General features: G+C 42.5%; 1 protein-coding gene across 7 annotated transcripts in view; it reads left to right on the plus strand.

Annotated features, from left to right (window-relative positions):
- LOC112264474 overlaps nucleotides 1-12,868 on the plus strand; it is an 89,503-nt gene that overhangs the window by 23,219 nt on the left and 53,416 nt on the right. For all 7 annotated transcript variants that reach the window (XM_024441100.2, XM_042295368.1, XM_042295367.1 and 4 more), the window contains 17 exons: nucleotides 697-836; nucleotides 1,222-1,353; nucleotides 1,450-1,507; nucleotides 1,931-2,011; nucleotides 9,317-9,516; nucleotides 9,748-9,841; nucleotides 9,961-9,978; nucleotides 10,100-10,165; nucleotides 10,283-10,422; nucleotides 10,579-10,698; nucleotides 10,807-10,864; nucleotides 11,240-11,278; nucleotides 11,383-11,445; nucleotides 12,118-12,266; nucleotides 12,360-12,473; nucleotides 12,612-12,660; nucleotides 12,735-12,815. In XM_024441100.2, the coding sequence (XP_024296868.2) occupies nucleotides 697-836; nucleotides 1,222-1,353; nucleotides 1,450-1,507; nucleotides 1,931-2,011; nucleotides 9,317-9,516; nucleotides 9,748-9,841; nucleotides 9,961-9,978; nucleotides 10,100-10,165; nucleotides 10,283-10,422; nucleotides 10,579-10,698; nucleotides 10,807-10,864; nucleotides 11,240-11,278; nucleotides 11,383-11,445; nucleotides 12,118-12,266; nucleotides 12,360-12,473; nucleotides 12,612-12,660; nucleotides 12,735-12,815 (1,602 nt within the window). The remainder of the gene's footprint in view (nucleotides 1-696; nucleotides 837-1,221; nucleotides 1,354-1,449; nucleotides 1,508-1,930; nucleotides 2,012-9,316; nucleotides 9,517-9,747; nucleotides 9,842-9,960; nucleotides 9,979-10,099; nucleotides 10,166-10,282; nucleotides 10,423-10,578; nucleotides 10,699-10,806; nucleotides 10,865-11,239; nucleotides 11,279-11,382; nucleotides 11,446-12,117; nucleotides 12,267-12,359; nucleotides 12,474-12,611; nucleotides 12,661-12,734; nucleotides 12,816-12,868) is intronic.

Below are 12,868 nucleotides of genomic sequence, written 5' to 3' on the forward strand. Positions count from 1 at the left end.
CAGAGTCTCGTGAAATCAGATTTTAAACCTAATCTTAACCACACTGCTAACCCTAACCTTGAATTCAACATTTTTGTTTTCGTGAATGTTTACTGTGTAGACAGTCCCTTTTCTCAGATGTGGGGCTGCAGGTTTTGGCAGAGAGCTAGACAGACGGAGGCCTCAATATTCAGTTAGACAGTGAGCATAAGTACAATGGCACATTATTAATTTGCTTAATCAATGGTGGGAGTCTTTAGAATACCCCCAAAATCAACTTTAACCCTTCACTTGTCAGAGCATAAACCTGAGGTGAGTTCAAAAAAATATGTTTGCAGTGAACATGTAGCCAGAGTAACAATTTCAGTTGAACGATTTTTGAATGAACATTCTGAAATGTTACGGTGAAACATCAAACAGCTACATTTTCTAAGGATTACTGTTGCTTTTTAGCGGCAATATTCAAACTGAAAACTACTTCGCTAAAAATCTACATGGCCACTTGATTATTTTTAGGGGTAGTTTAGACCCAAAACAGACACTTACGTTCGCCGTACAGTATCTTCTCCGACTGTTAGCAAACGATCGCGACCAACACAAAACAAATGGAATATGTTTGCTAACGTTGGCCAATGTTCACAAACTATTTCCCTTGTTGAACACACCTGTGTGTCAGTGACTACCCCTAACTTCTGATCCTTTACCTGTGACCTGTAGGTCTACAGCACCTGGTGGAGTACTGCTGTGAAGGGCATGGCCAAAGGAGATCCTACCTCTGTCAGCTCTGCCGCCTCCCTGTCCCCTCACGGAGGGTCATCCAACACACACTCGGCTTCGACCACCTCTACTGGTACTTCGTAAGTAACTGTGTTTGTATCTGGAGACTCACACTTGGTAAGAATCTGCTACCAGCAACCAGTCATTTTCAATGAAAGGAGAAGAGGACAGACGCACATAGACTTAAAGGTCGACCACAAGAGAGCAAGCAACCAATGTTCTGCATTTCCAATATTATGCAAATTACAGCGAAGTGACCGCACGATAGCCAATCGGAAGAGAGCAAGCTCATGCAAGCAAGCTTCGACGTTAGCTAACTACACATTTTTTTCATGCATGCTTTTTGAGGATACACCCGTGAGGTGGTGTATCAACTATTTCATCGCTCATTACCGCTTCAAGTGTGAGTCTGGCGTGTGTGTTACACCCTCTACTGGTATTTCTTGACTACCTCTGTATGTGTAGAAGGTGTTTCACCCCTCCACCCTCCTGATGAAGGACTGTTATAAAGAGTACAGCTGCAGGTTCATCGCCATGATCCTGGACCTGGCCAATCAGGTGCAAGACATCAGTCAGTCAGCCAATATGGAGATACAGGTGAACAATACCACACCCCAATCTGTTGACTGCACCCCCAAACCAAAAATTGAATCAATCTGACTGATAACCTAATGGTCTGTCTGTTTGTTACAGCAAGTTGTGTTGGAACCAGCAGTGTTCTCCTCAGTTGAGTTTTCTGTCTACACAGAGGGTGAGTAGACATGCATACAAACGCACTCTTTAAAATAATGAATAGATGTGGTCTAAGCCTTTGCCTCCACGTATACACGTATATTGCTGTAGCATGGGGTTGAATCCAGCCAACTGCTATTTCAGCAACTCTTTCAGCAACCCACACCTCTTGAAAAAATGTCAATCATACATGCATATTTTGATTCTCAAATGTGTGTACACACTGTAGGGTCTCTATCACACACACACACACACACACGTATATTGCTGTAGCATGGGGTTGAATCCAGCCAACTGCTATTTCAGCAACTCTTTCAGCAACCCACACCTCTTGAAAAAATGTCAATCATACATGCATATTTTGATTCTCAAATGTGTGTACACACTGTAGGGTCTCTATCACACACACACACACACACTGACATGTGTTTGCTGTTTGTAGCTCTGAGGAAGTTGCAGACCATTAGGAGAGCTCGTAAGGAGGGCAGCCTTAAGACCAGCATTATACCTGGAGACAAACTGGGTACGTACTAGGAAGGAGTGTTTTCACATGTTGCCTTGTTGAAAAGCACATCTCGAACTCTGTTCCATTTCTATTCCTCCCTCTGTTTGTATGACTTCTGCCTCTTGCTCAGTCACCCTCAAATCAAGGTTTATCGGTCACGTACACAGTTTTGCAGATGTTATTGCAGGTCCAATGCAGTACACACAATCTAAAAATAAAACAAAAAGAACAAACCATTTTAAGACTTATCAGAACGAGCAATGACTGAGTCCAGAATATAAATATTTACACTACATGACCACGTACTTTTGGCCATCTGCTTGCCGAACATTTGTAAATAAGAGTTTGCATTAATATGGAGGAGTCCCCTGTTGCTGCTGTAACAGCCTCCTCTCTTCTGGGAAGGCTTTCCACTAGATGTTGGAACATTGCTGCTTCCATTCATCCACAAGCATTAGTGAGGTCGGGCACTGATGTTGGGCGATTATGTCTGGCTCAAAGTCGCCGTTCTAATTCATCCCAAAGGTGTTCGATGGGGTTGAGGTCAGGGCTCTGTGCAGGCCAGTCAAGTTCTTCCAGACAGATCTCAACAAACAATTTCTTTATGCATCTTGCTTTGTGCATGGGGCATTGTCATGCTGAAACAGGAAGGGCCTTCGCCAAACTGTTGGCAAAAAATGGAAGCACAGAATCGTCTAAAATCCAATGGCGGCGAGCTTTACACCAGTCCAGCCGACGCTTGACATTGCGCATGGTGATCTGCGGCTGCTTGGCCATGGAAACCCATTTCATGATGCTCCCTACAAACAGTTATTGTGCTGACGTTGCTTCCAGAGGCAGTTTGAAACTCAATAGTGAGTGTTGCAACCGAGAACATACGATTTTTACGCAGTTCAGCACTCGGCGGTCCCATTCTGTAAGCTTGTGTGGCCTACCACTTTGCGGCTGAGCTTTTGTTGCCCCTCGACGTTTCCACTTCACAATAACACTTACAGTTGACTGGGGAAGCTCTAGCAGGGCAGAAATTTGACGACCTGACTTGTTGGAAAGGTGGCATCCTATGACTGCCACGTTGAAAGTCGCTGAGTTCATCAGTACGGGCCATTATACTTCCAATGTTTGTCTGTGGCAATTGCATGGCTGTGCTCGGTTTTATACACCTGTCAGCAACAGGTGTGGCTGACATAGCCTAATCAGCTAATTTTAAGGGTTGTCCACATACTTTTGGCCATGTAGTATATGAATATAAAAGGTGCAGCTATGCCTTCTTCAAAAGGTAGAAGTACAGAATCGTCAGAACCCCCTTGACTTTTTCCCAATTTTTGTACAGTCTGAATTTTTCAAATGGATTCAATTGATTTTTGTCACTGGCCTACACACAATACCCCATTTAATATAAAAGTGGAATTATGTTTAAAAAAAAACAACAAAAAAACGTTAACAAATTTAATTAAATGAGAAGCTGAAATGTCTTGAGTCGATAAGTATTCAAACCCTTTTGTTATGCAAGCCTAAATAAGTTCAGGAGTAAAAATGTGCTTAATTTTTAAAATATTTAACCTTTTATTTAACTAGGCAAGTCCGTTAAGAACAAATTCTTATTTACAATGAAGGCCTAGGAACAGTGGGTTAACTGCCTTGTTCAGGGGCAGAACTTTACCTTGTTAGCTCTGGGATTCAATCTAGCAACTTTTCGGTTACTGGCCCAACCACTAGGCTACCTGCTGCCCCACTTAACTTTACAAGTCAAATAATAAGTTGCATAGACAATAATAGGGTTTACTTTTTTAATTTTTAATGGCCAGCTCGTCTCTGTACCCCACATGTACATTTATCTGTAAGGTCTCTCAGTTGAGCAGTGAATTTTAAACACATATTCAACCACAAAGACCAGGGAGGTTTTCCAATGCCTCGCAAAGAAGGGCAGCTATTGGTAGATGTGTAAAAATGGAAAAAAGCAGACGTTGAATATCCTTTTGAGCATGGTGAAGCTATTAATTACACTTTTGATTGGGTGTGTATTGATACGCTGTCACTACAAAGATACAGGTGTCCTTCCTAACTCTGACGGAGAGGAAGGAAACCACTCAGGGATTTTATCATGATGCCAATGGTGACTTTAAAACAGTTACAGTTTAATGGCTGTGATAGGAGAGACTTGAGGAAGGATCAACAACAACATAGTTACTTTACAATACTAACCTAATTGACAGAGTGAAAAGAAGGAAGCCTGTACAGAATAAAACATTCTGAAACATGAATCCTGTTTGCAACAAGGCACTAAAGTAATACTGCAAAAAATGTGGCAAAGCAATTAACTTTTTGTCCTGACTACTATGTGTTATGATTGGGGCAAATCCAATACAACACATTACTGAGTACCATTCTCCATGTTTTTAAGCATAGTGGTGGTTTTCAAAGTACAGAGATCCTTGGTGAAAACCTGCTCAGGACCTTAGATGGGGGCGAAGGTTCACCTTAAGCCCACAGCCAAGACAACACAGAAGTGGTTTCTGGACAAGTCTTTGAATGTTCTTGAATGGCCCAGCCAGAGCCCGGACTTGAACCTGATCTAACATCTGGAGGGACCTGAAAATAGCTGTGCAGCGACGCTCCCCATCCAACCTGACAGAGCTTGAGAGGATCTGCAGAGAAGATTGGGAGAAACTCTCCAAATACAGGTGTGCCAAGCTTGTAGCGTCATACCCAAGAAGACTCGAGGCTGTAATCGCTGCCATAGGTGCTTCAACAAAGTATTGAGTAAAGGGTCTGAATATTTATGTAAATGTTATTTCTTATTTTTTTTATATACATTTGCAAAAATTTCTAAACCTGTTTTTGCTTTGACTTTATGGGGTATTGTGTGTAGATTGAGACTTTTTTTTTGTAACAAAATGTGGGAAAAGTCATTGGGTCTGAAATTTACGAATGCACTGTTGAACTGTTAACCGGTCGTAAACATTTATTAAAGTGACCAGTGTTCAATGACTCTATGTACATAGAGCAGCAGTCTAAGGTTCAGGGCAGGGTGCTGTGCGAAGGCTGGCTAGTGATGACTGTTTAACAGTCTGATGGCCTGGGGATGGAAGCTGTTTATTCACCCTGGGGTGTATTCAGGATCTATGGATGTTACTGGAGTGCTTTGTAAACAAAGTTCTGCTAAATTTGCTGGGTTGCAGAAGGTAGTCATGTGGTGTTATCTAACTAGTCTCTCAATGGTATTCCATAACTTCTCTCTCCCCTTGACGTTGGCCTCAATGTATGTTCAACTCTTTACGTGGCCTCTAAAAGCACTATGAAACATAAATAAGACTAGGTTTTAACTACCTGCAGAGTACAATGTCACAGGATCTCCTGTGAGCTGGTTCAGGGTACGTGGCTCTGGACGAATGTGCCGTACACACTACCTGACTAGCTCACTGGGCGAGAAGAGGAACTGCTCCAAAATAAATAACTTTTCCAGTTGAAAGCTGCCTATGTGGCATCTATAGTAGTCATATACATAAATGATAGTTCAATCGAGAACAGACTTAACTGAATGACAACCAAGACAGAATATAATAAGACATTTTATTTAATGGTTTAGGGTAGACCTCGTCTCTGAGGAATGCTAGCCAGATGCTGATGACTTGTGTGGTAGCAATTCTATAGGAAGAGAGACTGCAGATTCTTTCAAACACTTATAAGATTTGCAAAAAAAGCTCAACGAACAGTGTTCTCTGCTTTTATAGAGAAGCACATCCTTTTTGTATATACGTGGCAGTCAGCAGATGGTGTGTAAAGACAATTAGTTGTCTGTTTTACGTTTAAGATGTATGATTGAGCCCTCGGGCTAACTGCATTCACAACAGCAAAACCCTATGTGCTCCTTTCTGCAAGTTTCCATACATGTGACTTTCTGTAGATAGTAAAAACACGGGATGTCACATGCTGCGGTCGCACCGAAGTGGATCTTATCTATATGACCAGTCTCATGACCCAGTTCCACAAAGACAAGTTTGTATTAAGTTAGAAAAAACTAGCATATAACGAGACGCTTCTTTAAACAGTAAAACATTGGATAGCTTGACTAATTATGTAATTTTCCACGTATTTTATCGAACGGGTGGCAACCCTAAGTCTAACTATTGCTGTTACATTGCACAACCTTCAATGTTATGTCATAATTATGTAAAATTCTGGCAAATTAGTTCGCAACGTGCCAGGCGGCCCAAACTGTTGCATATACCCTGACTCTGCATGCAATGAACGCAAGAGAAGTGACACAATTTCCAAGGTTAATATTGCCTGCTAACATGAATTTATTTTAACTAAATATGCAGGTTTAAAAAAAAAAAAAACTTGGGTATTGATTTTAAGAAAGGCATTGATGTTTATGGTTAGGTACATTCGTGCAACGATTGTGCTTTTTATCCCGTGAATGTGCTTCTGTTAAATCATCCCCCTTTTGGTGAAGTAGGCTGTGATTCGAGGATAAATTAACAGGCACCCCATTGATTATATGCAACGCAGGACAAGCTAGTTAACCTAGTAATATCATCAACCATGTGTAGTTAACTAGTGATTATGTGAAGATTTAAAAATAAAAAAAGATTAGTTTAATGCTAGCTAGCAACTTACCTTGGCTCCTTGCTGCACTCGCGTATCAGGTGGCCACCCTGCCACACAGTGTCTTCGTGGAATGCAATGTAATCGGCCTCCACAAATGCAGTTTACCGATTTTGTTATAAACTTGAAATTGGCCCTAATTAATCATCCAACCTCTAATCTAAACCAGATATTCCCTGCCTGTATAAGCTAAACTGTAATTGTGTCTAAGAGAATCCAATGCTGGCTGCATCCAGTAAAGGTCTCCCCTGCGTAGGTCACTTAAGCAATAAGGCACAAGGGGGTGTGGTATATGGCTAATATACTACGACTAAGGGTTGTTCTTACGCACAACGCAACACGGAGTGCCTGGATACAGCCATTAGCCATAGTATATTGGCCATATACCACTAACCCCCGAGATGCATTATTGCTATTACCAACATAGTTAGAGCAGGAAAAATACATGTTTTGTCATACCTGTGGTTTATGGTCTGATCAACCATGGCTGTCAGCCAATCAGCATTCAGGACTCGAACCACCCAGTTTATAATATTGAATAAACCCTGGGTGAATGCTTAAGTGTTCTCTCAGAGCTCACACCAACCGTGGTAACATTGGAAGTTGGATATTCAACAGATATGCAGCTCTATTGGTCTAGTTGGGGACAGTCAATAACTAACACAATGTAAATGGGACAATATTTTCTAAATTTGATAGCTTCAAATTTCACTTACTTAGAAACCTCACCAATTGTAAAAATTAGTAATCAAATATTGTAGTAAATTCATTAGAACTGAAAGGTGTGAAAATATTGTCCCATGTACATTGTGTAATTTATTGATGGTCCCTAACTATCCCCAATAGAGCTGCAAGTCTGAATATTGAACCTCTAAATAACTTTATTGCGGTCGCACATCGGAAGCTCTGGTTAGTGGTTAGAGCGTTGGGCCAGTAACCAGAAGGATGCTGGATCGAATCTGACAAGGTAAAAATCTGTCATTCTGAGCGAGGCAGTTAACCCACTGCTCCCCGTGCACCGAAGACGTGGATGTCGATTTTAGAGGGGTTGGATTAAATGTGGAAGACACATTTCAGTTGAATCCATTCAGTTGGAGATACCTAGTCAATTTTCCCTTTCCCTGAAGAGTAGTGGTCTGATCTCACCTCAGTCAAGCACTGACGCTAATTGGCAAAAGTTGGCTAAAATGAGGCGAAATCAGCCCGTACAACCCCTCTTTAAATCGTCTGTCGTAGCTGAATCAGAATTAGTTAGGTAACATAGATAAATAAGATGTTTTATTTACTTTATACTTGTCGTTAGAATGTCTTCTTTTGGACTATATTGTTGGTAGTTGCATTTTCTCTCCCTTCTCTAGGGAAAAGTCTCTTGGGGCCCAGTGAGGGGAGAGGTCAGGCTTGTCTTTTACATGTCTGGTAATAGGCAGAATATCAGAAAGGGAGAAATCCAGCTTAAACATTGTCTTCATAATGAATATATCTGTGAAACCATGTGAAGGGCTCCACTAAGTCTGTACTCCAGTCACTCCCTCCTTTTCCCATTGGGGGGAGGAGTATGGCAGTGTCTGGAACCATTGTATGTCCCCTCTAATGTTGCCCTTCTCTTGACCTAGTATATGACCTAGAGGCTCACTCCCCTCCGTGAGCTTGCCCAGGAGAAGGGGTGCATTTGAGATGGGAGTATCTAGAATTGACAATTGATATATGCCATTGGATGAGGTAATGTTTTGGTACTATGAAGTACCAAGAACGAGAAGTAGAACCTTGTCTTAGAGACCAAACTGAACGATAATTTATAACTAATGCCATCTGGCTATGGGATACTCCTCTCAAGTAAAAGGCCCTTTGTGAAGTTCCTAAGATCTGTGGTTTGTCATGTGAGTTGGCTATAAAAGATACTAAGTCTTCTTTTGAAAGCACTGTCAGAGAATTAATTTATAGACACTGAATTGATCTGAGAGTCACAGGGCTATGGAGAAGCTCATATTATTAAAAGATGAAGTTTAAGTGGTGTGTGGTTTGTAACTCATCATTTAGTAATACATGAAATGACCACGACACGTCCCAGACACAGCACACTCGCACCCGACCTGAATACCTGGTTTATTTAAGGCTGAGGCTTAAAGCACCCCAGGTTTGCTAGAGCAGAGAGGTCATCGGAGTGGTCCTGTACAGGACATATCATGTATAGCAGAATGAGTTTGAGGTGGTTTCCAAATCTGGAAGGGGGCAGGTGGAGGAGTTTATGGAGAGTGGAATGTGCTGATGTAGAATAATCAAAGTAAAGTATGACTCTGTATAGAAAATAAGGTATTGACCTCAATCAGTTTAAGTGACTGTTTCAGATTGGCAGGACTCCTGATCCTCTCTCTCCCTCTGTTCTTACTTCTGCTCTGTGTTTGGCCAAGTGATCTCAATGTCCCCTCTCCCACTTCGGTAACACTTTATTTGGATAGTCCAGCTAACCCTTATCCTAACCCTATACTTAACTCTTAGCCTAGCTCTAACCTTAGCCCTAACCCTTATTCTTAACCGTAACCTTACCAAGCAGTTGCTTATCAACAGATTGTTTGTTGATAGTAAGTCCATCTAGATGCTCTGCAGATGGCCAATCAGGACTATCCAAATCAAGTGTTACCCCCTTCTTTCTCTGTTTAGAGTTGTGCCAGTCAGGGACTCTAACTCTCTGATGTTCTCTGTCTGGATCTTCTTTAGTTCCTTCCTCAGAAGGGTCAAAGATTACCAAAGATGTTACCATGACTAATGTTGCTGAGGCTGTTCCTATGGAGACCAAGTCAAGCCCAGTGAAGACCTATGTCACACCTACAGCTGTTGAGACTGTAGCTACAGCAAGTACTGCTCCAGTTGTTACCAAAGCTACTAGCCAGAGGGGGACCTGTCGACTGCACTGTCAGGTGAGGAATACTGTTCCTCACACCACACAGTAGCCACAAATGAAGTGTCCTTCAGTACTTAACCCCTGGTTAAGGTCCTGCTCCAGGACTGGTGACATGCCTCTCTGTAATGTTGGCATGGTGGCTGCTCAACATCTGGAAATACTTAAACCCTCTCCCACACACTCTGAGGAACAGGAGGCTCATCAATTGTGTGTGTGTGCATCCCTGTCATCTCTGTATCCACTTCAGGACTGCAACGTGGTATGTGAGTCTGTGTCGCAGTACAAGTTACATGTGCGTCACTGGAAACACAAGGAGATGCTAGGAGTTATCTTTGAACCAGGTACTAGTGATGTTGACCACCAACCATAAAAAATCAACTTCTGCATCGTTTCCCCATCATGCTGTACATCTTTTGAGAGTTACATTGTTTATGAACTAACTATTTTTTTTCTTTCTCAGGGGAAGAGGACAGTAAAGGTGAGTTTTCTGACTCCAATGAAATGTATATGTTTAATGCGTTCATCTCATTGTCCAGTTCTACTGGCCATCAAGATCACTGACAACATTCTTCCTTCCCTTCTCTCTGCCGTTGGTATAGCCTGCATCCCATCCTTTACCTTGTATGAGTACATCCGGAACTCAGAAAGAACTGAACCAATTATTGGTAAAGGGGTGTCTTCTTTTCAGAAAAATATCAGACGTTAATATGAAATATTATTATGCTGTTTTGTCCTAGTTGCGCTACCATACATACTGTACTCTGTCGGACTCCATTTCCCAGGTGTCTATCTGTTGGTGATGTGTTTGAGTACTGAGTGTTGGAAAACGCCCTTCTACCTGTGTCACACCTGTCAGGAGATAATCCCTGCCAATCTCGTCATGACTCACCTCACCTCCACACTCCACCTTCGACGCACCCTGGTCAGTGTGTTGCTTTTTATATCACCCTTTATGGCTATGGCTGCTTCTAAATGATTTTTCACACATCTATGTTGTGCTTATAAAGCATTATGAATGCTTTATAAAGTCTGTGTATACATTGTAGTTGAAAGTGGGTGCTCTATCTCTCTGTATCAGATGTACCAGAGTCCGCAGTGTCTGCCATTCGGGTGGGGGACAGAAATGGGCCTGGAGGTCCTGAAGACTTTGGCCTGGGAGGAGGAGAGAGTCCGAGGAGAGAGAGACAATGTACTGAAGGTAGGGAAGGATGGGGGGAGAAGGGGAAGTTGCTCTGGAGATGTGAAGGTTGCTCTGGAGATGTGAAGGTTTATGGTCTCATTCCATTTCTTGCCCTCTCTCCCCCAGGTGTTTGATATTCCTGACAGTGTTTTCCACAGCATTAAGATGTCCTCCTACTCCTCCGGTAAGACATCTCCCCACTAAAAATAATAATAAATGTATTTTATATTGCGCATTTCATTACAAAGGGATTCTCAAAGACACTTTTAAAAACATATGTAGGGTTGCGGCAGGTTCAGTCTTAGGCGCTGGTCTTCCACAGCTTATAATGTTGATGCTGATAGTGTTGATGAAGTTGAGAGTTGTAGTGGAGGGTGCGTCGACGGTACAGGGAGGGAGAAGTGTCAGTCGGATAGACAGGACCGACGCTCTTCATTGGGCACCTCGCAGTCTCTTCCTCCGTAGGTAGGCTGGATCATCAACTGCCGAAAGTCTAGCACCCCCTGCATTCATGTCCTCTGTCTGTTCTATCTTGCGCTCGCTCACTCTCATCCTCAAGCCATGAAGAAACTCAAGAACTTCCATCGTTATCTAAAAGGTTAGTAGACATCAAAAGGTTAGTTCATCATAAAGTTTCTCTGGTGTCATAAGAGGAGCAATCAGGGCTCTAAGAATGTTTTGTCTCTGTGTGTTATCCTGTAGTTGACAGGCCGCTGACGTTTTCCGCCCATCTGAAAAACAAAGACCGGAGGATTCCTATGCTGGGTGAGTGCAGACCAAAATGAAAACAGAATCGAAAGGGTTTAAACTAAGTAAAAACATTGTAAAATGGAGGTGGAAGCAGACACAGAAAGCAGGCATACAGAAATTAGACAAAGTGGACATATGGGAAGTGGACATACAGAAGCACAAATGCTATACAAACAGTAAGGGTTCTTACCTTACCCTCTGATGGGTATTAACCACTATAGCTTTGTGGAAATATCTGTTTTACCATCTGTGCCTCTGTATCCTTTTTGTGTTACTGATGTATGTAACAATGAGGCCTCTGAATCCTCTTGGACCACTCACATTTGTCCTCGGGGTTTCACCTGCCATTTCAGTTATGTTATACTCACAGACATTATTTTAGAAGTTTTAGAAATTAGAATGTTTTCTATCCAAATCTACCAATTATATACATATCCTAGCTTCTGGGCCTGAGTAGCAGGCAGTTTCATTTGGGCACGCTTTTCATCTGGACGTCAAAATACAGCCCCCTATCCAAAAGAAGTTAACAAGACCATGACATACCCTCTAAGCATAAAACAAAGGGGAAGCATGTTTTACCCGTGTTCGAGATACACAGTTAGACCTAGAAAAGTAGTTCCCATCAGCATTACCCCTCACCTCTGTGTTCAGGTCAATAACTCTATTTTTCTTTCTTTTTTCTCTCAGGTCTGCAGTTCCTGGTTCAGTACAGTGTTACTAGGGCCGGGGCCTCGTCTCCAGGCTGGGGCTTCCTGTGTTTGTTGTGTGAGAGGAAGTTGTCAGACGGACTCAGCATCGCTCACATACACAGCTATGAACATGTCACCACGTTCCTGGTAAATATACACACAAAGATTGACCAATTTGTTGCTCCAACACAACAACAAAAAAGCCTATTATAGCCCTCTTATACAAGTCTGTGTGTGTAGGAGCGTGCCCATCCAGGCTCTGTGAAAGAGGTAGAGGAGTCTGATAAGAGGAGCGAAATACTGCTGGACCTGGCACAACAGGCTGAGAAAATACACGCCATGGGGTGTCTACAGGTATCACACACACACTCACTCCACCAGACGTGTCCAGGTAAAACACTCCAAACCAACACAAAAAACCCACAGTTATACCCTGTAGTGATGCATTGTCCTCATCCCTCACTCTCTCCTTCTCCCTCTATCCCTTATAAGTTCATGATGTTGCAACGCTACATCGGGGAGTCAGTCATCTATGAGAAAGGTCAGTGTGTGTGTGTGTACACATTTGTTTGGTCACCTTTTGTTAGTGTGAGTGATTAACTCTGTATTCTGTAGCCTTAGTGATCTTGAAGGCGATCAAGAAGAGAGAGAACATGGGAGACCTGATGCCCATGCTACCACCTGGCAAGAAACTGGGTGAGTTAGAGGGGAGGGAGAGGTGGAAGGGAGGGAGAGGGTAACACATCAAC

The sequence above is a fragment of the Oncorhynchus tshawytscha genome, linkage group LG13 (genome assembly GCF_018296145.1).
Source record: "Oncorhynchus tshawytscha isolate Ot180627B linkage group LG13, Otsh_v2.0, whole genome shotgun sequence".
NCBI lineage: Eukaryota > Metazoa > Chordata > Actinopteri > Salmoniformes > Salmonidae > Oncorhynchus > Oncorhynchus tshawytscha.